Source organism: Aethalodelphis obliquidens, unplaced genomic scaffold, assembly GCF_003676395.1.
Source record: "Aethalodelphis obliquidens isolate GAN/ISIS:26980383/991018 unplaced genomic scaffold, ASM367639v1 scaffold12, whole genome shotgun sequence".
In the NCBI taxonomy this organism is placed as follows: domain Eukaryota; kingdom Metazoa; phylum Chordata; class Mammalia; order Artiodactyla; family Delphinidae; genus Aethalodelphis; species Aethalodelphis obliquidens.
The window spans coordinates 2,935,661-2,961,380 of NW_020837956.1; the positions used below are offsets into that span (position 1 = coordinate 2,935,661).

Genomic DNA, 25,720 nt, shown 5'->3' on the forward strand with positions numbered 1-25,720 from the left:
ATTTTTCTTTTTTCAAGAAAACACATCTAGCAATAAATCTGATAAGGAAGACTATCAGATTCAGTGCTGTGAAAGGCAGACGTCAATGTTCTTTCTCTTCCAGAGCAGCTTCATGTAGACAAAAGTATCAGAACAAGTGTCCGTCAATTAGCCAAACATATCACATGTCAGCTAGCACCATACGCCGTCCATCAGTTGTCTCAATCAGCTCAGTATAAATGTCCATCACAGCAGTGAGAGATTAGGCTAAATACTGTTACACGAGTGAGCACCATTGCTTGAGACAATTTTTTTTTTTTTTTTTTTTTTTGCCGTACGCGGGCCTCTCACTGTTGTGGCCTCTCCCGTTGCGGAGCACAGGCTCCGGACGCGCAGGCTCAGCGGCCATGGCTCACGGACCCAGCCGCTCCGCGGCATGTGGGATATTCCCGGACCGGGGCACGAACCCGTTCCCTGCATTGGCAGGCGGACTCTCAACCACTGCACCACCAGGGAAGCCAGAGACAATTTTTTTTTTTTTTTTTACATTGTATTTGGATGTATAGCTGGATAGACTGTCGCAGTTTAGAAACAAAGTTTCAATCGAAATTTTAGAGTAAATCAAGAATTTCTTTGTGGGCATCAAATTCATAATGGACATCCGTTTGCACAGTTAGAATATGTTCTTTTTCTCACAAAGCAGATTTTTGCTGGTAGAGTTTTCTTGTGGATCTTTTCATCAGAATTTACCCGTCTTCAGCAAAGCTGTTTACCATGAGGAATAAGGTCTAGGAATGCTAGTCTTAGCAAGGATATAATATTACAGACTAAGTTTATCCATCCTCTCATCCTGTCTTTTTAGCACATAGATATGCAATTGTGCTATATTCAAAAAAGTGAATATGCAGCAAATTCTACCATTAAAGGTGGTGGTGGGGAAAAAGGCTCTCTGTAGAGCAGAAATACAAAGAACAAAAATACATCAGTGTTTCTCTACTTTCTAACCCACCAAGTGGTCTCTGCCTAATAACCCTGGACATTAAAAAAAAACTGGTCTCACTTCTTACTGTACGTTAAGGACGTCCTTTCTCCCCCATTCTGATTAAAGTTTCCTACCCTATACAAGTTGGTGTTTATCCATATGACATGTGAATTAAGTTTCAGTGCCTTTATTTCCTGAATTGTGTGCAAATCATTTTTTTCCCCCAAAGGTAAGGAGACCTAAGTAGTTTCAGTAAACATTCTGAACAAGAACAGACGTTTGCCATGAAAATGTCCACACCACTCTGAATTAGGGACGATCAGCATGCACTTTGACCTGTGAGCGGTTGAATGCACAGTTAGGGACCCTCATCTAAATGGACGGTTATGTAAAGCTAATGCTTTTGCTCCATCACTATTCTGTCTCCTTCAGAAGGTCGTCTCTTTTCTGAAAAAGGTTATAAACATCAGAGAAAAGTATACTGAAGAACAGAATTGATTGTGACATATTTGAGTTTCTTCAACAGCATGTCATAGGGAGGCAGTTCCAAACACGGTGAATTAAATTTAAATTACACAGCTTTGGCTAGAAAATTGTTTGGTTAATTTAGCCTCTGAAATGAATCCAATAATAAACTGGATTTTAATTTCTGAGAGAAAAATATGAAAACAATGTGTATTCATTTTATCAGGAAAAGTGCATTAAAAACTAAAATATAGTTGTACAATAGGGTCGAATTTGCACAGTGATATTTTTCCTACTGTAAAAGGCTATAGGAGGTACTGTCTATTGTATGACATCTTTTGTTATTTTAGGAACTGTGTTTTGTGAAAGATGACACTGAGAACATTCTCTAACACTTTCTGTTTGCTGTGGAATTGTTTGGAAAGGCTGTTGAATTTAAATATTAGGTCAACTTTTAAAACAAAATTTAACTTTGCAGCCTAAATAACTTAGTCTGCATGAAACACTACACTGAGCTACACATTTCTAGTCCGTGAATTTCTTTTAGGAAGCAACCTTTATTATTTATATTCGATGTTTGACTTCTCATTCAGAATTTGAACCTAGGCAGCAAAAGATGGAAACTTAGTTCAACAAAGTACCAATAGAGCTACTGTATTTTGATATAAAAGCTAACATGAGATCTAAAGTTAAGAATAATTCACATGTACAACTTCCAGTTTAATGTCTAAAATTATATTATTTATAAATATAGTGCAAAAATATTAAATTGGTGTTCCATTCGTGAAACAACAATAATGTTGGTGATATCACAACTTTTATAAATATTTAAAAGGTGGTCCTATTCTAGGTACTTTTCATGTACTAAGTTAATCTTTACAACAACAGTGACTATGCTCTCCATTTTTTTCAGATGAGAAAAACAAGGTACAGAACAGTTTTTAAGCTTTTAGAGCAGAGTTTCTCAACTTCTGTACTATTGTCGTTTGGGTCAGATCATTCTTTGTTGTGGGAAGGCTGCCACATACGTTTTAGGATTTTTTACCAGCATCCGTGGTGTCCACTCTTTAGACGCCAATAGGAGCTCACCCACTCCCACCTCAACCCAGCCGAGACAACTAAAATATCTCCAGACATTGCCAGATGTCTTCCCAGGTGGAGGAGGGGAGAGGGGGCAACATCACTGCCAGGGTGAGAAGAACCAGATTAAAGAATTTATCCACATCCTCCTCCCCCCCTCCACCAAGAACAAAAATTCCTCAAGGAAAATGAAAAATTCTCTTGGAACCATGAAATTAATTTTTAAAAATATGCACTGTGGTTTTCAAAAAAAGGTAGCTTTCCACTTGATGTTGGCTTTTAAAAAACAGATTATCAGCTCTGGGGCGAATTGGAACAATTGACATGCCAGACCTCATAATCCAATAACTTGTTATTATCAAGTCAGTTTGGATGTTATCCTGCAAGTTGTGCTCGTGCCAGAAGGAGGATGGATTCTTGCCTTTTAAAGCTCACTGTACTGAACGATACCTACGTGACTATCACACCAATTGCTAGTGGCTATCACTGGCATTAACAGTTACAATTCCAGGAAAACTGGTATTTGAACTTCTTTTAAAATGACAGCAGCAAAATAAATTAATTCAGTCTCCCAACTGTGTTAGAGGAATTAAAAGCAGAATAACATGAAACCATCTCAAAATACTATTAAATGCTTGCATTTATTTAAAGTTATGTTTTGAAGCACTAGCATCTGGACAAATTCTTTATTCTTGATTAATTAAAGACCTTGTACTTGAAACATTTTTGAGCCTAATTTTGCCACAAATATGCATCATCCCTCGTCTCCACTTTTCAAAATAGCGCAATTCTCTTAACATTTATATATTTATACTTTACCCCCTGACTATTAGACACTCCCTTAATAAAAGTATATCATATATCTGATTTTTCTTTAATTTAAGACCTTTATTATTGTAATTCTACTTTTAAATAAGGACTTCATCCGTGTTGCAGTTCTGAGTATCATCTAGACAATTATAATCTCCTTAATCCTTAGCCGATGTAGTGAGATATTTTCCTTCTTGTACCTTGAATTCTCTCTGTATTTCCTTAGCATTAGCCAAATCTGATGCAAACCTTCACAGTTTCCATGCAATATCTGTGCTGAGTTTATTGCTGCTTATAAGCGGCAGTAAAGAACAACCTTTGATGCTCGTAAACGTGTTGATGATGTGGCTAACTGCTAGGTTTTACACACTCTGCTTTTTATTACAGCGATGGTTATCTTCTTTGCTGTAAGTGCAGTGAAGCAACTAGAATGTCAGAAAGAAAACTGTCACCTCTATCCTATTTGCTGTAGAATATCATCCCCCCAATACACTCTTCATTTATTCTAAAACCTTAATGATGGAAAGGACAATGGGGAAACAATACCTGCTCTCTGAATATGACAAAGATGAGAACTTTGTAATGAGTGTGAAAGCTCAACACAAATTTCAAAAAGTACCTTCAATGGACTCTATTTGCTTCCCTTTTTGCATCAGTGAAAGATATTCTCTGTTTAATCTGTGTTTCCTAATAAAGACAAGCTATATCTCAAAGATACATCAAATTCTACCTGGTCATGAATATAAAAGCTTATATAGTTGTTCTGCTTTTAGGAAGCCAAGCACAAGTACTGATGCAAGCCTTGTAGCACCCCAGGGCGGTAATAAGTTTCAAATCATCGTTTCTGCCAGGCTGCTTTAAACCTCTGTCCGCTCCTGTGTGCGGCTTCCCTGGGCAGTTAAATGGATGGGTTTGTGCAAGTTGGCTACCACCATTTCCATATCCTCGTGGAAAATAAGCTAGAATCAAGTTTTCACAAATATGCCAATTCTTCCATGAGGGATCTAAACTAAGTTGAAGAATGTAAGCTCTGTGTCCTCGGGAAGGGAAATAATTGAATTTGGTTTCTCGACCTGTCAGGTGGTGTTTTACTAGTCCACGAGACAAGATGAAAAGATCTATTAGGTCCCTTTAAATTAATCTACCGAATTTGTTTCCTTTACAGACCACAGATGACATCCTTGTGGCCTCAGCGGAGTGTCCCAGCGATGACGAGGACATTGACCCCTGTGAGCCGAGCTCAGGTGGGTTAGGTTAGTCGACTTTTTTTCTTACTTTCTTTACTTTACTGTGAATCTTTGTTGCATGCTATAGTCCCTAGAAGATCTTTGCATTTTTGTCTAGAAGTCCACCCTATGAAAAAATGCCTCATTGTGAGATAAGAGCTCTTAGTTTTTGTGTGTGTGTGTGTGTGTGGTACGAGGGCCTCTCACTGCTGTGGCCTCTCCCATTGCGGAGCACAGGCTCCAGACGCGCAGGCTCAGCAGCCATGGCTTACGGGCCCAGCCGCTCCGCAGCATGTGGGATCTTCCCGGACCGGGTCATGAACCCGCGTCCCCTGCATCGACAGGCGGACTCTCAACCACTGCACTACCAGGGAAGCCCAAGAGCTCTCATTTTTTACGTGGGTACATTTCCCCACATTTATTAAAAAAATAATTTTTAAAACAAAACCCACCAAGATGATGTATTCCAGAAAAAGCAGTGGGGGACAGCACACAAGGCTGGTACCTTACTGTTCACATTCCATTAGCTCATTATATAATTTTCAGTATAACCATATACGGGGATCTTCCTTGGGTCACCCATAATAAAATTATAAAGTTTAAAAATTGCATTGCATTTTGGAAAATTCTTTGACCTTTCTACTCACAAAAAGTCCCCACCACTCACTCTGCCAGCAAATTATCTTAAGTGATAAATTTCTGAATTTCAGAAGTGAGAGTATTATGGCAATAGTAAAACAAACAGCAGGTACAGTCAGTCCTTGATTCATTTAATAGAGAAATGTTTGAGTCTTCCAGTGTCTCCCTAAAATGCAAGTTGATGTGTTTTAACTGTAGGTGGTGCATAGTTTCTTCTCCTTCTTTGTGATATGGTGTGACTAACACATCAGTACTGCTTTCCTGCAGCCCTGTACCATCAAGCAGTGGCTGTGGACCCTGAAAATGAATGGATCAGAGCCTGGGTTTGATTCCAAATATTCGTAATACCAAGGATTAGGGTCATTTCCATTAGTTTCCTTTGTAAGCAGTGTTTCTTAAAATTCAATAATTGTCTTGTTTAGGTTAACAAAACCATTGAGGTAGATGTGGACTAACCACTATTGGATAACTCATGACCTCTGTAGATGTCACCTATAACCACAGGAGAACTTCATGTCACGGTAAAATAACTAACCTGGGATTCTTGTGAAGAATATCATTCTAATCTACTTGTTCTGATATTTGGATAAAAAATGGTTCAGGATGCATATCTTACATCTCCTTTTGAATATCACTTCCACCCCTGTCCCCCCACTGATTATAGCTACTTACTCTCAGCACTTAGAGCAGCTACTGAGTGCCAGTGAGGAGCAGAAGCTCAGCTGTCATCTCTCAGCAGGAGAAGGTTTGGGAGGTCCATTCTGGTTGTCTTCTCGTGTTTCTTTCCCTCACCTCCATCCCACATATCAAAATTCTCAGCCTCCAGAGCCATCTTTCATACACAGTTATTAGAAGGTGATCTGATACAATCTGATGATCATGCATTCATGGTGATGATCTACACCATTGTGATCACCATCTACACCATGGTGATCTCTACACCATTCCCTTTTGGTTGTCTAGACAGATGTGGTCCCTTCATGATACCATCCTGTCAAAATCCTGCTTTTGTTTTCATTGGTATTCTCATTCTCTCTGTGTTAGTCAAAAAGGAAGAAAAAAAAAAAAAAGTTACTGCTTTTTTGTCCATGAAATCAGTCCATCTATTTGCCTTCTCCCTCCCTCAAATTTCTCCTTTCCCCATTTCTCCTATTCTCACATGCCCAACCATGACTGTCTCTTTCGTAGCTTCTCTAAGATCTTCCAGCATGGATCATTCATAAATGGAGTCTGGTGTTTGTTATACATTGATATGTGTGTGTGTCTATATTTGTATTTACATTTGCTTTTGTTTTCCCAGTTAACATTGAGAACAGTTGATACTTTTTCAGTTTTTTCCACTCTATTAACACAATGCTGAAAACAATATAGGTTCTTACTAATTATAGTACTGGCTGGTTTTCCTCTGGGCTGAATCCTTCTTTTGCTGTTTGAGTGGAGGCTATCGTCCTCTTTACATAGAGTCCTCACTTTGAGTACCTAGGAACTCCAGTGTAAGAAGTCTAATTGCACTTAAAATTGTCACTTTTTTTTCCTTCTTGAGCACAGTTAAATGATCCAGTTCTTCTAGCCATTGCTTCTAGGTCTTACTAACCATTCCTTATAGACTAGTTTACTGTCACTCCCTTTCTCTGGGGACGCCGGCCCTAAGCACAGGATGGTGTGGGTGGGGAAAGAGGAGAGAAAGAAAGAGAAAGATTACTTTTTTTTTTTTTTTTTTACCATTTTGACATCCTCCTCTCTTTATTCACCTGGCTTTGTTAAATATTATAACACCATGGAAAGTGAGGAGCAGCTTGTTAATAACCACACTCCAGATATCCTTTCTGCCTCTTCTCTTTACTAATTTATCGCTTATCTGAAAGAATCGTGTTTACTTTTCTATTTGTTACTTGTTTATTAACATAGAGCTTGCATCCCCACCACACAAGAAGAACAGCTCCGTGAAGCAGGAACTCTGTTTGCGTTGTTCCACACAAGACTTGTTGCATGAATTTTAATTTTGTTCCACAGCCCCAAAGTCTGCTGTCTGATATACAAGACACAGCAGCTACTGACCCCATCTCACGACAGCTACAACACTCTTGTACCAAGGCTAGTTTAACTCCTCATCCTCAGTGTGTCTTTCCTTACTCTCTAGTTTTCAATTTGTCAATTCCTCTTAAGGCTTAAACTTCAGATTCTGTTGCTTTAATGGCATCTTCCATTGTAGGCTTTTCTTGTGATCTTACCTCCCCTAGATGGTATCTTGATAGTGTAGTCCATGAATGGTTTCCCTTTCTATATTACATTCTGTAAGCGTGATCTCTTTTCTACGTTGGATTTTTCTATCCAATTCCCTATAATTTTTTTTCATGCCCAACTTTAATAATTCATGCAGTGTTGCTCTTTCGGCATAATTGGCTCTGTGTGACAACTTCCTGTGAAATTCTTAGTTCATATGATTTTTTTTTCCTATTTTCCAACTGTTTTTTTTGCAGTTGAGGAGTCGATTTTTGTTATCCTCTTATAATCTGAATATTGTTTTCTGCTAGGATAGCCCTCCTCTAGGTCTTTGTTTCTTAATGTACTATGTACTTGTTCTCTTAAATAGCTTTTTTCATACTTGCTTTGCGTCTTGAACACAAATATAAAATAACACGATCAAAAATTGCAGTCGCTGATGTTATTAGACTTTAGATACTGTTAGATATATCTCGATAAAAATTATGGTGGATATCAGCAGGTTGTATTTTGGAAAACTGACTTTTTAGGAAAGTAATATATTGGGTTAAATATTTAGAACTGGCTATGCCTACTATACACTTTTGCTACTCCTTAAGCAAGTGAAAGCAGAGATTTTTGTAAAGAGATGCATAATTACTTTTACAGGTAGATTGCCCAAATCTTCTGTGTATTTCACGCTAATGTCTCTCAGTCTCCCTGAATATTTACATATGAAGTTTCTCTAATCACCGTGACCCAAAACTCTTCCAAAAATGATTTCTTCTTCTCTGAAAATGTGCTATGCTTATCACTTAGGTGCTTTCCTAAGGCTATTAATGAATCAAACAGGAAAAATCTGGCATCTTCTTGAACACAAGTAAATTAATACCTTTTATGAAGTGCTTGATAAATTTGAATTGCCATTTAATTCCACCCAGATCTCTTGACGAAGAGGGACATTACATATGTGGCGGGTTGTCAGTTTCACCACTGACTGAATAGTGTTGAGAACTATTGTGCACCCACTGCTCTGTTAAACTCTAGGAGAAAAAATTAGAAACTGCACCTTCAGTCCCATTTTACAAAAGGACATCTTTCATTCTACCCCAGACGCTTTTTCAGCTATTCTTTCTGAGGAACAGGTTCTTTATCTTTGACATTAAAATATCACCTGTTTTTCAGGTGGTTACAAGAAGTAAAACTAATATATGTAAGACGTCTACTGCAATGCCTGGCATAAAGTAGAGCATAAATGGTGGCTTTTCTTTTTCCTAATTCGGTTATATAAAAAGGAATATTTTTCCCTTTTACATAATGCTGTTACTTTTCCCGGCTGAACATTGGTGGGCAATCGATGAAACCACTCAGGCCTCCTGATGGGGGCTGTACATGTTGAAACTAGATCAGGAACAACCCCCCGGGTGGGAACACATGGAACTCAATTATACTTGATTCCAGCCACACTGTCCTGTGTGGTGAGCATCAGATGACAATTTCACATTGGTATAAACAGTGTTTTAGAATATGAGAGGGTGGCTGTTCAATTCAGGAGGTCTAATTGAACCCCAACTCTTAGTCGACAGGTGGAAATCAGAAGCAGCCATTGGTAACTAGGTCACAGGCCAACCTTGCCCTAAAACGCCTGGTTTCAGCTGCCTGGACGTGTGACAAAGTGGATGACTTTTCCTTCACACTTGTTCTCAGAAACACTTGCTCCTTCTGTGCTTTTCCCTCAGCCTAGAGACATGGTTGTTAGATTAAATGAATTAATGTATGGAAAGCATGTTACAGAACAAGGCCTTGCTCATGATAAGTGGTACATGAGTGTTCGCTGTTATTACTATGTGTATTATATAAATATACATATTTTCCAAGACTCCTTTTTTCACAGGAACATAAGTTTTTGTAAGACAGACTGCTTTGATTTATTAATAAATTGACAAAATGACAACACTACAAACCGCTGAAGTTCCACAGCGACCCTTAATCATGTCAGTACATCTTGGTTTTGAGGCCTTCTTCTAAATAGATCCTTTTCTCAAAACTCCTGAAGAAATTTGAAAAGGTGTTTTGTATGTTGATATCTGAGACCTAAATGGAGATGATGACCCTTTTTGGTGTGGGAACTTCTGATGAAAAACTAGTTTGTCACTTGTTACAAAGAGAACAGGATCAGCTTCTTGTTTCCCGGGAGTCCTATTTAGGAAGGACAGTTTCCTCTTAGATGTATGATGCTTGGAATAATATGTCTGTTCTCTTTGTGTATGTGTGTGGGCAGGTGGTAGCTAATAGGATATTGGGCCACTCTCAAATCAGTTAAACCTTTGGCAAAGGAGAAAAAGAAAAGCTCTATTAAATAATTTAAAAACTGGTGTAATTATAGGAGAAGGAAAGGAGTGTCATTTGGGGGGCAAGCTCTTAAACATTAGTTGAACCAATGGGGATGAGGTCATCGGTACAGCCCCTCAAAAAATACTGTTAGTTGCCTGTCAGTTGATCAGGGTTCAGGTTACATGAGTAAAGATAGATCACAATAACAACTAATATTTAGTGAAGATCTGTTCTGTGTTCATCATTGTTCTCAGTACTCTGTAAACATTATTCTATTTCATTATTTGGCCAAACTGAAATATTTTCATAGCTAAGGAGATTCAGAGAGATTAAGTTACTTTTTGTAATATGAGAGAGAGAATATGCTCTCTAGTTTAGGAAAAGTGGGGTTTTAATTTCTTGGAATGCAGAAGGTTGTTCTCTTAGAATTCAGGCACCTCACAAATATAGGATTAATTTTTTAAATGTTCATTTAAATAATTTCCATGGCTGGCATAAATTTAAATTTGATGGCAAAAGGTCCATTACATGTATTACTATTCATTAGGCTAAATTTGCTGCCATTACTCTGCAATTTCATGTGGTTTTCCAGTGTGCTATTTTGAGGAAAGATCAAAGGATTTCTATTGAACTGATCCCATTAACCACATTAGGAATAAAGATATGTATATTGAACTCGGTGCATTTTTTAATTAAATAACTAATCACAGGCACTTAAAGGAATATATTACGTATTAGATCATATTTGTAGAGCCTGATTAGAAGATAATTTTGTGCTACATTTAAATTGGGGGTACTTATTATGTAATTATTCAAAAGCGAGTTTAATTAGCCTGTAATAGCCAACACGTCGCTGTTAACATGGGGAGTTTTGAGGTGCAGCCAACAAAACAGCAGTAATGAGTGCTCCATTTCTGGAAACACCTAGAGCATCTCCTGAGCAGGGTCAGACCAGAGTCAGCGGCGAGGGCCTAGCTAATCATGTAGGTGCAGGACAGGGCATCTGCAGTTTGGCCTCTGATGGGCTAGGTGGCTTTCAGTGTGTGACATGCTGGTGGAAGAACTGCTTTTTTCCATATTAATTCTCCAGACAACTGGAATAAAAATGAAATGCTGTATGGTTAAAATGGAAGAAAGACATTAGACGTCATTTGTACTTTTTCCCGTTTTTCTGAGAACAGTAATGTCAAAACAAAAATTACGTTGGACAACATTAAACAAACAAGGGAGATCTATTCAAGAGGATTGCAGTAGAAGGAGCCCAAAATTCAATCCGAGCTCAGTTCACTGTGAAAAACAAAACAACCCAAAACTGGAAAGTTTTTAAGAGCTGGGGTAGAGGGATCATAGACCTTAGACCTTCTGTGTTGGCTGACTGGCTTCACCCAAAGGAAGAATAAACCCTTTCCTTCAAATATCAAGACTGAAGGTAGCTTTATGAGTTGGAGTAACACGTACCCGCTCAAGGTAGGCTCCTATTTTCCCCACAGAAATTGGAAGATGGGGAGCTGTCTTCCTTGAAGGTTATATTTCAAAGCGAGGGATCCTAAGTCCTTGAGAAAAGTAGTCCTGGGTTATAACACTGAAACGAAGCTTTAAAAATATTTACACGTCAAAGGTAGAGAAGGAATTTGGATTTACCAGTTTTCTAAAGTAAATGCTCTAAGGAAAGGGAGGCCAGGGCCCTAGAGGCAGGAAGGAAGAAGCCTGTCTAAAGTTTGCCCAAGCCTAAGGTCTTGGTCAGTGAAGGCAATTCCGCCTTTTCAGGCAACTGATTTCCTTTACCAAAATTAGTTCCTACCAGGAGATCAGTAGAAAACAAAATAACAAACAAAAGATGGTTTCCGTTTGTTTTCAGAACACAGCCATTTTTACTTAACGTGAACTATTTTCACCTTTCTATGATTTGATAATTTTTGTTTAACAATATAATGGAGTGAATCATTGTCCCACATTGGAAAAACTTCAAGAGCATTTTGTGAGAATTGTGATATGCAGCAGGGAGTGAGTATTAGTTATGATTGTAACTTTGGAGTCAGATAGAACTAGTTCGAGTTGCAGCTCTTCCTGGTCTTGGGGAAGTTCCTTAGCATCCTGTGCCAGTGAACCCATTATCCTAACTTGTAGTGAGGCCCCTCACAAGGCAGACAGATTTCCAGATCTGGGTGGAAAATAGGTACAGTCCCTTTTGCTGTTAGAGACAGCGGGCTCTATTCACACATGTAAACTAACTGTGCTTGGCCACTTACAGTAATTACTTAGCAAATAAGTGAGTTTGCTGAGTTAGATTAAGCATTTACCTGAAAGTCCACAGGGGCTTCCTTGGTAGTCCAGTGGTTAAGACTCCGCTCTTCCACTTCAGGAGGCATGGGTTAGATCCCTGGTCGGGGAGCTAAGATCCCACATGCCACACGGTGCGGTCAAAAAAAATTAAAAAAGAAAAGAAAGTTTGCAAAAAGTTCATGACTGCTAATGCAGAACCGTCCTACAGTAAGTAACAGAAAAAATCTACTCAGTCATGTGTATACCATAAATTTCTAGGCAGCCTACATATATCCAGCCTTAAAACATTAATAACCTTTCACAAGTCCTTATTAGAAAATGCTAAAATACCATAAGAGCCTTTCTAAAACGTGACGTGTCCTGTTGAGCTTTGTAAGGAGACAATGAGATACACTGCCGTGCTTTGAAGTATTCACCAACCTTGAAGGAAGAAATGCGGCATAGCTTTAGAAAAATAAAGGTTAAGTCTACTTCTTATGGAAACATGAAATGCAGGAAGAGTGAAACCATGTTTTCTTGTAATTTGTGTCCAATATCTGCGCTGATAATGAAATCGGTTTCCTGTGGAGTTTTCTTGGCATTTATTAATTACATTTCCTCAGATGGTATCAGAGGTAAAGCAGCATATTCTGAATACTACACATGCTGCCCCCGTGAAGAGCCAGTACACTTTCTTTGTTGGTTCACGTGCTTCAGAGACCAGCAAATGCTACAATAGGCTTTAGTCTGCAGGTCTCATCTCATGTCATCTGACTTGTTGGTCAGATCATTTTCATCATTAGTAGCTCCTTACCCACCCTCAGTATTATAAGAAGCCTGGCATTGGTAATAAGAAAGACAAGAGTACTTTATGAAATTACCAGGTTAATGAAAAGGATGTATTAAAGATGCCAGTAGAGCCAGAAGCCATCAATTAAATTTAAAAATTTAGTAGAAAGAGAAGGAGCAATGTCACCACCTCTCTGAGCATACTAAAATCTTACATTTCATTGACGAGACTTTGGAAAGCAGACCGAGTTCACATCCCAGTTCAGCCACTTGCTGTGTCATCAGAAGCAAAACATTGAACCTCTGTGTACTTGACCTTTTACATCTGCAAAATGACATGAATGATGTTAAATACTCATGATGTTGTTATGCTGAAAGAGACAATCCATGTAAAGCCCTTAGTGTTGAGTCTGCCACCTAGAAACTTTGATGGTATGACTTAGCTTTTATTAGTAGTACCAGCAGATTAACTGAGGAGTCAACCATATTATAAATGGAAATAAACCTATGGCCACAGGCAAGAAGGGGAAATGTTCGTAATTGGCACTGTGGCATCTACAATAGAAAGCTTTTTAAACTCTTTCTGAATTCTAGCAGCATCAAACTTTTCTCAGTAGCCACTATGAAACTAGTAAGACAAGAGCAGTGCTTCAGTTGGATGAATGTAGGTTGCTAGGATGGGAAGAGGGCACATGTCATCTGCTATTCTTAGTTTTGGAGGAAAACAATGCAGGTCGCTGCCCCACAGAGCTTTTGAGAGAAGGAATGATTCGCTTTCCTGCGTGCTATTATAATCGGCTTGCTCTGCCTCCTAAAATATTCGGAACGCTCTGGGCTGCATGACTTAACCAGGCAGAGCCGCCACACCCCTTCCCCCAATGATGGATGGCTTTTCTTCCGTATTTCCCAATTCTAGGCTGGACATGCCTCCTTCTAATGGGCTCAGTGGGGAAGCTGTCTCATCTTTCACCTGAGCTATTGCACTTTCACCAAAAAGAATGTGACTTTCCCCAACAAAAGAAAACTGAGACAGCAATAGCTTCACAACAGGAGTACAAAGATGATCACCCAAAGTGAGGAGACCCAGTTTCAAATCAGGAAAACTGCATGCTGCCCTGTTACCCAGAATGACCTGCACTTACATAAACACTATACAGAAACTCTGGGCGAGAGGCAGTGCCCCTAGGACCCAGCATACAGCTCTGCTACAGAGACTCTACTGTGGATTTCATCCAGAGTAGAACATGGAATTCCAGATCAGGGAAGGAAGGAGGCCAAGAAGAAATGACCTAACAATTTTAGAAAGAAAACCTAATCAAAAGAGTTGTTATTTCCATGATAATAAGCCCTTCTGTCAGGTATTACCAAAGAGTGGTCTTAGATGATTGATTTCTTAATACCTAAAAACATAAAGTCTCATAATAAAATTCTGAAAGAAGGAGAAATTTAATTCCCTCCAACCACGGGAGCCAGAGAGCACAGATCCATAAAGATAGAATGTTTCGCAGATAAACAGAACAAGCTCCACATGTAGCTTAACAATTAATGGCCTGAAACCACAGCCTCATAGTATAAATGGTTGTTTTGCCACCTGAGTTGACAGGGCCTCCATTCATGAAAGGGGAGTCCCTGAGTACAGAGCTCCCCTTGGAGATAACGTCTGTGGTGGTCACACGGTGTGCTGTGCGTATCGCAGAGTTGTCTCATTATTGGGAAGGCTGCTGATTCAATACCTTTTGTGTGGAAGACACAGGAAATGTAACTGGACCCTCGTGTTTTTTGTTTTGTTTTGTTTTGTGTTTTTTTTTTTTTTTTTTGCGGTACACGGTCCTCTCACTGCTGTGGCTCCAGACGCGCGGGCCCAGCGGCCGTGGCTCACGGGCCCAGCCGCTCCGCGGCATGTGGGATCTTCCCGGACCGGGGCACGAGCCCGCATCCCCTGCATCGGCAGGCGGACTCTCAACCACTGCGCCACCAGGGAAGCCCCCCTCGTTGTTTTTTACATAGCACTTTATCCTCCTCAGAGCACTGGCACATTTATCCACCTGGTGGGATCCTCACAGTGACTCTGGGAGATAAATAATGGATCATTATTATGTCTCTGAAGAAAGAATGTGAGCAGAGGATAATGAATTGCTAAGGGTCACTCAGTAAGTTAGGGGCAGTGCCTGGACTAGAATCTAAAAAAATTCTTTTTTACCACTTTGCTATGCTTTCCTAAGATTCTGTGGGAATGCAAACTGCTTTTACTGGAAAGGACAGCTAGATGGCCGGAGGTGTGGTGGAATGTGGCTGGAAGAGGTGGAAATGGACAGCTGCTTAGAAGAGAGGCCTAAAGGGTTCAGTTTTACAGGGAAGGGAACATTTGGGAATACTAACAAATTCTTTTACAGTCGTAAGTGCCAACACGTTGAATGTATGAAACTGTAGTAGCCACAGACACACCTGAGCTTGAATTCTGGCTATGCCACTTGGGAAGCATACCTAGCATAACCTCTTTGAGACTCAGTTTCCTTTCCCATAAAGTCATGATAACAACGACAGAGTTGTTATGAGGAAAAAATTAAATAATGTATGTAAAGTGCACAGCCCAGAGCCTACCATATAATAATAATTCAATAAAGGTTACAGTTGCTAACTAAATAAAATAAGAAAAAATGTTCAGCCTTGCAGTGAGTCAGAAGGCATAGTAGCCGTGTTGGGCATCAGAGGACAGTTAAGTCACATGAAATTATATCTACTAAGGGTAAATCCGTGTACCATTTGGGAGGAAGTGAACAAAGGGGGTTTTAATAATGCAATACATTTAAGTACGTTAATCCCAAGGTATTATGAAATCTTCCCTGGAGCTCTGCAGAAGCCTGATTTTACCTATAAATTATGAGAAAATAAAGGTGACTGTAGCAACTTCTGTCAGAGAGTTGGAAGGAACGCAGCAATATTCACATGCGCACACGCATGTACACACACTCACATACACACACTCCTCATTATTCCAGCTATAATCATAGTGACACCTTTGTCTTCCTATAAACCAGGTTCCCCTCAAATTCCTGGTTCCAGTCTTGAGGATTCCTTGGAATGAATCCCCTGGTTTGTGTAAAGAGCGACTGTTCAACTTTCTATATGTAAAAAAGTAAAATACATCTTAAGAAAAGTGACTTCTGGGTGTATGTATTTCTGGGTGTTTTAGTCAATGCCCTCCCAGAAAAAGAAGCTATTTTGCTATCAAAGAGTTTAGTTGAGTAGAAATCAATAACGGAGAGTATCATCTCCATTTCAAAATATAGCCCCTCTAGCGTTTTCTGAAATGTGGTACATTTTGATGAAAAGCACATGTAGAATCCCCACACTCCCCAGCTTTGAAACTGACTTTCTCAATTATTGCCTATATGGCCTTTCTTCTACTTGACAGTTATGGAAAGTTTGACCTGACTGATGAGACCCTTTTCAACTTTCTCACTCTAATAGCAACAGGAATAAAAAATACCCTAGAAACTTCTGCAACTGCTCTGCTGAATTTGAGAAAAGAGCTCCAAATTAGCTCTCAACTATTTGTAGTGCTGTGGGTATCAGATAAGGTCAATATAAGTAAGGCACCCAAACAAATCAAACTGAAGACTGCTAACTTGGTGGACTTTAAATAACTTAGTGCTTAGTCACTGGAATTAAGCAGCCTATAACTGGAGGCGTAGGGAAAGTAAATGCAGATACAATACTTGCATTGATGCACACTGATCCCAATTCACTTAGGCAGAGAGGTGCTTTCTGGCTTAATTAAATAAATGCCATCTTTACTTCTTTTATTGAAGATGTTATAGGAGGTGGGAGTTAGGAAAGTATTGAGGTAAAAGTATTTTATAAAGATGTATGTAATTGCCATCAATGTTTTACCCACTTGTTTATTACCTTTACTCAAAACTTTGAAATCAAAGATCTCTGACACTTTCTTAATGGCTATATCCACCCCAGTCCACTCCTGAAAATTTATGAACTTACAAAAATCTCTTCCTCTAATCAGTCAGAAAACATACATTTTGCAGCTCATGTGTTCAGCCTTCATTAGATGTTTGGAGGTGAGGGAATTGGTGGAAAAGAGAAATAGAGTCACAGGACACTATCAAAGGACTAGCAGTCTAGTCTGGAAGAGAAGAAACAGCCCAAGAGAAATGAAACATGGAAGTAAGATTTCACAATAGTGTAGGATCCATACTAAAATGGTTGATGTAATATGTGGTTGAGAGAAGATTGGGATAAAGATGGATTTTCTCCAGGTTCTCCCATATGTCTTCTTGATTCTGTTCTTGCCAGCTTGAGGCCATCCTATCTCACATCTTCCTTCTTGAGAAATCCTTGATGGCTTTCCAGGGTTCACACTGGAAGGCGTGGATCCTTCTCCTCCTTTAAGGCTCATTCCAAATAACTTCTACTGAGACTGCCCTTTGCTGATGACCTGTGTAAAGCCTCTCCCTCGTTATTTTCTTAGCATCCAATTTTTGTGCCTTCTTGTGTTATTGAACTTTTTAAGTTTAAAATTGTCCTGTTTGTTTTCTTATATTTTCTGTTTTATTTCAAATATACTGAAAGTTCTAAGAAGGTGGAACCCATGGCTGTCTTATGTACGTTGTTATGAACACCTTATGTGGTACCTGGTAAATTGTTGTGACTTAATACATATTTGTTGAAATTTTTTAGTTTTTTCTACTTGATTTTATTTTTTCCTTTTTTCCCATCTCCATTCATTAGCCAATGATAACAGCTTGGCATGCATCTTTCACCATGTTCCTAGGAACATATATAAATATAGGGTCGTTTTTTCTCTTGCCATAGAAAAATAGAAGCACACTCTATGAATTAAATTTGGTTTTCTACTTTCTAATGTATTATGGACATCTTTTAGGTCAACAGAATTTTCTGTAATTCCTATTTTTAACTCTGTTAAAATTCTAGGCTATAAGTGTGCCATAATTAAGGGTGTCCAATAAATTTTGCAATTATGGCTGAATAAGTTATTCAACCATAACCCTGTTAACGAGCATTTAAGTTGTCCTTTTTTCTTTTCTCCTCGAAATGTGATAACAGGCATCCTGTATTTATATATCTGCATGCTGGTGTATTTAATTCTCTAGACTATATTCTCAAACTGAGATTGCTTGATTAAAGTCTGTGTGTACTTTTAAACTTTACTGTTGTAAATTTCAAACATATAATAAATTAGAAGGCATTGTATAATGAACTCACATCCACCCATCAGCCAGCTGCAATTTAATCCTTTTAAATTTTGATAGATGTTACTAGATTACTTTCTAAAAATTATTGAGGAATTCATATTCTCACCAGCACAACTGTCTGTTTCCCAAGCAGATGTTCTAACCAAATTGTCACTATTTCTTTAATTCTACTTTATTCCTCCAATATTGTTGGCCAAAAAAAAAAAAAAAAACCCTCCTTATTTTACTTTGACTTCCATTCTAGTGAAATTGAGCATCTTGTCCTGCATTTATCCCCCGTGTAGATCTTCTATCCTCCACTTGCTTGTCTCTATTTTTGTCCATTTTTCTAGTGGGTTTCTGCCTTTTTCTATAGCAATTGATACACGCTTTGTAGATTTTATAGGTGTTAACTCTTGGTTTGTCATATGTACTACAGATATTTCTCCTCTCCTTTCTCTTCTGCATTTTCACTCTGTTAGTGACACCTTTTTCCACGTAAAATTGTTATTATTTATGGAGTCAAATGTGATTATCTTTTGATATATGGCTTCATTCCATGGTCTGTGATCTATGTAAGTTTCAGGTCCACCTTCAAACTTCTTCTCACTTTCCCCCAAAACTCAATATGCTGCCACCACTCTGGCATTCGTTTAGTTCCTGAAAAGCAAACTCCTTTCTTCCTCAAGGTCATTCCACGTGCGGTTCCTACTGATTAGAAGATTCTTCTGCCCACTTTTCACTGGCCTACTCTCCACTGATGTTCCACATCTCAGCATAAATGTTACAATCTCAGAAAGGTCTATCTGACTCCCAGTCTAAATCAGAAACCTCTGTTCTACTCCTGCATGGTACTTACCATTTTCCTTCATTACACATGTTCCGGTTATTGCTTTAAGCCTAACTGTGTGATTTTTGTTGTATGTCTCTTTCCCTCATTATATTTCAGGGTCCATGAGGGCAGACGTCAAGTGTGTTTGGTTAACTCCTCTACCCCCGGGACCTAGTATAGTCCCTGGAACATAACTATAGCTCACCATATAATTGATTGACAGCAGGAATGAATATTCTGAGCGAAAACATCACAAAAGATGGAGCATTTAAGCTAAGTCTTGAGAAATAAGTAATATTCAGCCAGGCTAGAAAAAAAAGGGCATATGAGTCAGGCATGAAGGTAGAACTTTTATTGGTGTATGGGAACTGGGAGATGGCAATAAAATTATGACTGTCACTTTCTTTGAGAGAAATGGAAGACAAACTTGAGTAGGTAGCTGCGGCCAGACCGTGAAGAGCTGTGAGAACAGTAGTCACATTGGTACTTTAGTAAACACCATGATAATTTCACGGATTCTGGTAAGACCTTATGGGCACAATGACCATGTAAAAAGTCTATGAAGCTTGTAGATGACTAAGCTGTGGACACAGAGCCATGATCTTATGGCTTCCCTCAGAGATGAGGGAGAATGTGTTCTTCTATTTATTTTCAGTGTCATCAGTGTCACGCGTGATGTGATTGTCCATTGCCTTTCCTGTTCCGTGTGGTACCATCTGAGGTAGCAGCTGTCCTAGTTGGTACTCCCTGCCCTCCAGGCACACTATGAATTTTTCTGTGTTTTGCACCCCTCCTCATGCAACGCCTAGATATCTGGTGAAGAAAATGATCCTCTCAATCCCACAGCGGTGGCCCCTGCATTTCCCTTCATACACGTGACTTGGTGGCTTTGAAAGTAGCAGAGGAAAATGTTAGTCCTGGCAGCCAGGCAGGTAGTAAAGGCTTATTGATTTCCAAGTTCTATCTGAATCTCCTTTCTGAATCTCCAATGGATTGGGTAGGGGTTGAGATGTATCAGGCACGACCTCCTTCAAGCCATTTGTTTGACCTGCAGTAGCAAACATCAAAATGTGCAGGGCATGGGTGGAGCTGGTGAGCAGGGAAGGATTTGAAACATTCGGCATTCAGTCATTCATCACCTCTCAGAAAACCACAGTGTGAGTTGAAATGAATGCATATCATATAAATCACTGCCTACCTGCTTTCCTGCAACTGTGGTACTTAAACGTGCATTCTTATGAGTGATTACATCATAATTGTTTCTTTTGGCCTATGTTGTACTGAAACACAAAAATGAAAATAATAATCATTTTCTTTTTTGGTGATGGGGAAAATAATTGTGCTACTCTCAATTCACAAATACCACAGGAGCCTACAATTCCAATTTTCTTTTCACAGTATTAGTAAAATTGGGTACTGGAAAAGTCAAATCTTCCCTTATAAATCTGAAACCATTTTTAAGGCTAGCTTAGAATTATAATAACTTCCACATCTATTAAGACACAGTGCAGAACTGTGGTCTAATGGGATCATTTTAGGCAATTCTTTTTCTTCATTGGGGTGGAGACAAATGTTAAATTGATTACTTTTAATCTATGATAAAACCAGAAAGATTGGTCAAAGACTTTTTTTTTTTTTTTTGTTGTGGTACGCGGGCCTCTCACTGTTGTGGCCTCTCCCGTTGCGGAGCACAGGCTCCGGATGCGCAGGCTCAGCGGCCATGGCTCACGGGCCCAGCCGCTCTGCGGCATGTGGGATCTTCCCGGACCGGGGCACGAACCCGTGTCCCCTGCATCGGCAGGCGGACTCTCAACCACTGCGCCACCAGGGAAGCCCAAAGACTTTTAAGTGAGAAAAAAAATTCAGTAAATGCATCTTTCCAATAGTTTTTTAAAAGGATTATTGTAAGGCAGGTGGTCTAATAATTTTAGGATAGCAGAATGATATATGTTGAGCATAATGTTTTATGACCCTTTATCTACCCCTCCTGGTCTGAAATATATAGCTCAAGTTCCATTTTTTTTTATCATTGGTATATTTTATTCTTTATTATTTCTTAATATTGGTAATCTCTTACACTTCTTTTTTTTCTTAAAGCTTAAAGGCTGAATTTTCCTTGTTATCAGTATATAGTGAAACTCTGGCATCATCCTTGATGTGACAGGGTCATGGCTGATGATGTACCTATACACTAACAGTCTATATTGAAGAAATAAAACCAGCAATACAAATGTCCTGGAAACAACATTCTCACCCTGCAAAGCTAAGTTTGGAAACAACATCAATATAATAAGATTACAGTGAAAGAATAGCTCATCCAAGTATACAAAATAGTTTCATAAAAGTGACAATTTGAGCGATAAAAAGAACATCTGATGACATGGTTATTGCCTTGGTAAACTCGTCATCGGAAATACAAGGTCCCACCGCTCACCGAACCCTCATTTTATGTAACAGGAATTAGGATTTTAAGCATCGTTTCACGTGTAAAACATTATGTAAAAACATAAATCAAGAGCAGGTTTGCTTTTTAATAACAATATTTGGTTACTATGTTTCTAATCTCAGAATGGAAAGAAAGAATAACTAAAGGATGTCAGATGCTTTCCATTGCACAGTGAAACCTCTTTGGAAAAATTCATTAATATTCAAAAATTTACCTTTCAAAAATGCAGAGTTATTTTAGAACTTCAGTTGTGAATCATCTTGCTGAGTCAATGAGGGCTTTATTCTCCCGTGTGCACAGACTGTGGTTATGACCAGACACAATCAAACAGTGGCAAACTGGTAACCATAGGCTCCAGTGCAAAGCTGAACGGCCTAATGTGCTCACCTTCCCTGCTTCATAATCAAAGTTTTCTGAAATTGGTAATAAAACATTTGATAAAGCATAGAATTTTATTCTTAAACAAATTTAGAAAGTTAAATTTTAAAATAAAGCAAACCAATGTAAAGCACCAAGGCTGTGTTCTAATGAAATAATCACATTGAGACCTGTTGTTTTTTTTTTTTTGCGGTACGCGGGCCTCTCACTGTCGTGGCCTCTCCCGTTACGGAGCACAGGCTCCGGACGTGAAGGCTCAGCGGCCATGGCTCACAGGCCCAGCCGCTCCGTGGCATGTGGGATCTTCCCGGACCGGGGCACGAACCCGTGTCCCCTGCATCGGCAGGCAGACTCTCAACCACTGCGCCACCAGGGAAGCCCGCCATAGGGACAGTTTTAAAGTGTGATGTGAAATCAGGAACTTGGCAATAAGTTTTGTCCCTCGTTGAACACCCGGCTGAGTAATGTACCAACTCGAAGAGGCAGAGTCCTGACCCCCGCTGGCCTGGCCTTCCTTTACTGAGTGGGGAGGGACACACCAACTGTGCTCTCCGAGGGCCACCTAGAGGGATACCAAGAGCTGGGGGAGGGATGCAGAGAAGAGGTAGGGAGGGGGAAGAAGTAGGAGAAAGAATAGGCAGGAGCATGGAGTGGGTGACCAAGGGCCAAAGGAGCTGGTAAGAAGTAAGACTTGGCACGTGGTCCTCTCCACTCTGTTGTATAGCCAGTTGTGTCTCTTAAACATGTTTGTTCTATGGTATTTCTTAACTGGATCTATATTAGTTCCTATTTGGGGAAATCATGTTCTTTCACAGATACAGTGCCAAGGACTATCAAAAATAAAGAAGGAACGTACATCAGGACGATTTCTTTTTCTGTGGTGGTAGTTTTAAAATAACTATTCAGCAAGTTTAAGGATAAGTTAAAATTTTAAATATTTCACTTTTTAACTTTTTTGTGCAGAGCAACAAATGGGTTTATTATTCTTTTTATGTGACAAGGCCCTGGAATCTGTCTTTTACCCTTACTGTGCATTCTTTACAATGAATTATTACCTGATATGAGTAAACTGGTTTAGGGTATCATGTGGAAAGATGTTAATAACTGTCCTAGTACCTGAGAGACTATTCCTTTCTAAGTAATCAGAGAAATAATTTGACAGTGACAAACAAGAAAATTCTTAGAGCTAGCTTATAATATTCTTGATAAATCTGGGCCAAAGCAGGCCATATGGAAAATTAGAGACCATCAGATCTTGCCAGATATTTGAGAGAGAGAGAGAGAGAGAGAGAGAGAGAGAGAATTAAAATAAATTTTTATCTGTCCTTAAGATAACACTATCTGTACACAAGTCCCAGAAATATTTCCATAGCCATTTGGCTGAGAAGTGCCTTATATGAAAGAGGTTATAACCCTTGTGACAGCCTTTTGTCCTCACCACTATTATCAGTAGCTTTCGAGTCATTTAGGCAAAAATCGAAGGCCTTCATATTGCCATTAAGGTGTGCACGTGCACTTTCCCCACATGTAGTAGACCTACCACTACCATTCTTTCTCTCTGAGGGGTATGTGATGACTGGCATCCTTCAGTAAAATGAAGATAGAATTACATGGGAAATTTTTGATTAAGTAAAATAATCTATTATTACAGTGTTCACATAAACTATGTGTAATCCATGATGATATTTTTTATTTTATGAATCATTAAAATAGGGTATATAGGCCTAAACCCTTAGGATATTTCATCTACTCTACTTTTTTTCTTTTCTTTTTGCTAGCCAGCTAGCCTGAAGTGAAAGTATGGGTGGAGCTGAATACTTGCCCATTTCCAGTTACACCGATAACATGTAAATGCCTTGTCTTATTCTTTGCCCATCATCAGTCGGTCCTATTGAAGCTTTCCATTGATCTGGGCTCCTTGTACCTCTGAGCCCCATGTGATGAATAGGCTACATTAGCTTAGTTTTATTTACAAATCACTTAACTTTTGACTATTCAGAGACTTACTGCTAATTTATACCTGTTCCATTCTTTCAGCACCTCTCTTATATTCTCTTTTACCTATTTTTTTAAGTGTTCTCATCACTGCTACAACAAAGAAGTGGAGATAGAGTGAAAGTAACATTTAGTTAATTTGTTTTTTAGCACTGCTGAGAAAAAAACACTTGTAGATTTTTAAAAATTATTTAGAAGGTCTTGATTTAGTTTACTAGGAAGTGTAAAGAGAATGCAAAATACTCAAATCCATGAGTTATAAGAATTGCTTATGGAGGTTTCTGATTAAATTCCTTTCTTCATATTGTCATGAATGGTGAAGAGATGACTGTATTTTTTAATAAAAAATATTAACCAAATTATATAAGAAGGCATTTAGCCTTTTTAGCCATTTATGCTATTATCTACATTTAAATTAATATGAAATTCCTCAGAGGTTTTTCAGTGATCATCAAAATAAACCATTAATGACAATCAATATGGGAACCACATTTATAATTCATGAAAAGAATTACATTTCTCTAGCCTTTTATTGCACATCTGGGAGAGATGTCCCATTAACCCTTAAGTGTATAAATACTTCTGATCTTAGCACAGAAGTTAAGAAAATTATCACTTAGCTTTCAGATTGGAAGCATAAACAGAAAAAAAAAATTGTTAAATAATCAGTTAGATATGGAAGCAACTGCATATTCCAAACAGACCTAAAATAATATCTGTGGTGGTTATTAATTTTTAATGTGAATTAGGGGAAAAAAGGGATAAAATGTTTCACCATTGGGTTTGTGGAGGGTTTTTTTGGTAGGCTAGTTTTATGATATTTAGAATCTTTGTTTATACATGGGTTACAGAGCTGTTTCAGGCCTGCATGCGAAGCAACCTTTTGGCTGGAGTCGCAAAAAAGACAAGTATTTTCCTTAAACAGGAGGCATTTCTCAAATGGCTCTATGGCAAAATGGAAGCGTTTGAGGCTTTGCTTTGGTCTTTGTAATCTCATTCTGGTTTTACCACCAGTTTGGCTTTTGTGCACTCCTTCTACAGTTGTGAAAACATATCACAACTATCTGAGCTGATAAAAATAAAATTAAAATTCTTTGGCAAGATGGTCCATTTACAATACCAATTCCTAAATGGAAAAAAGAGGCCATATATATTCTTAGTTTAGAAAATGTAAGCCCTGCATTGCATTAAAACTCTCAAGTCTGACTATCATGAGCTATACGATTAGGATTTTTTCTCCATTCTCCCCGTTCTTTTCTGACAGACAGAGTGAGGTGATTATGAAAATGTGTTTAAAATGAAAGCATTCCATCGGGTGTGGGGAAATGATTTAGGTAATATTTAAATAAAACCCCTTTTCCAGCTCTTGAGAGACCATGGTAAAAGAACGTTCCACAAAATGAGCAAGTACAAAGTTGTCATTTAGTGGAAGTTAGCAGCTGAGCTAATTGGCAGACTTCGGCAAAGGTGACTGCATTTGAGAGAGAAAGTGCTGCTTTTGGTTTGTCACATAGTGACAGAGTTCCTGCAGCAGGTTCTGTTCTTCTTGAGAGGAAATTAATTTCCTGTAATCAAATGCTGCGGATTATAGTCTTTGTCTCCTTCTGCCTCAGCCACAGAAGCAACTCCAAGGCTTTTTTATTCAACAGCGTTACATGAGCTTTTGTAAAACAAGCAGGGATACGTTCAGCATACGAGGGTTTTACCTGCCACATTTTGTAGCTCCAGAACAAATGGCTGCTTTGAGACTGAGAGCTATTCCTTTGTAAGTGACTATATTTGTAAGGCTTTATTTGGGGAATGAAAGTGACGGCAAGAAACCCACATTTAGGCAGATGAAATCTTGGTGATGTTTGAAAATCGAATTACAAAGCAGCATAGTGCTATATGGTAGGAAAATGATTCCCAGTAACTAATAGGAACTTCTGTAGAAATATAAAAAAAAAAGGGACTTCCCTGGTGGTCCAGTGGTTAAGACTGTGCACTCCCAATGCAGGGGGCACGTGTTCAACCCCTGCTCAGGGAACTAAGATCCCACATGCCGCATAGCACGACCAAAAAGGAAAAAGCCCTCTTGCTTAGCCACCCGGA

General features: G+C 38.9%; 1 protein-coding gene across 5 annotated transcripts in view; it reads left to right on the forward strand.

The window, feature by feature from the left end:
* The window catches only part of LOC113623723 (neurexin-1-beta), a 706,008-nt gene that overhangs the window by 670,191 nt on the left and 10,097 nt on the right, over positions 1-25,720 (forward strand). For 3 of the 5 annotated variants that reach the window (XM_027113155.1, XM_027113156.1, XM_027113157.1), the window contains one exon: positions 4,482-4,569. In XM_027113155.1, the coding sequence (XP_026968956.1) occupies positions 4,482-4,569 (88 nt within the window). The remainder of the gene's footprint in view (positions 1-4,481; positions 4,570-25,720) is intronic. The other 2 variants (XM_027113158.1, XM_027113154.1) reach the window with 1 other exon arrangement.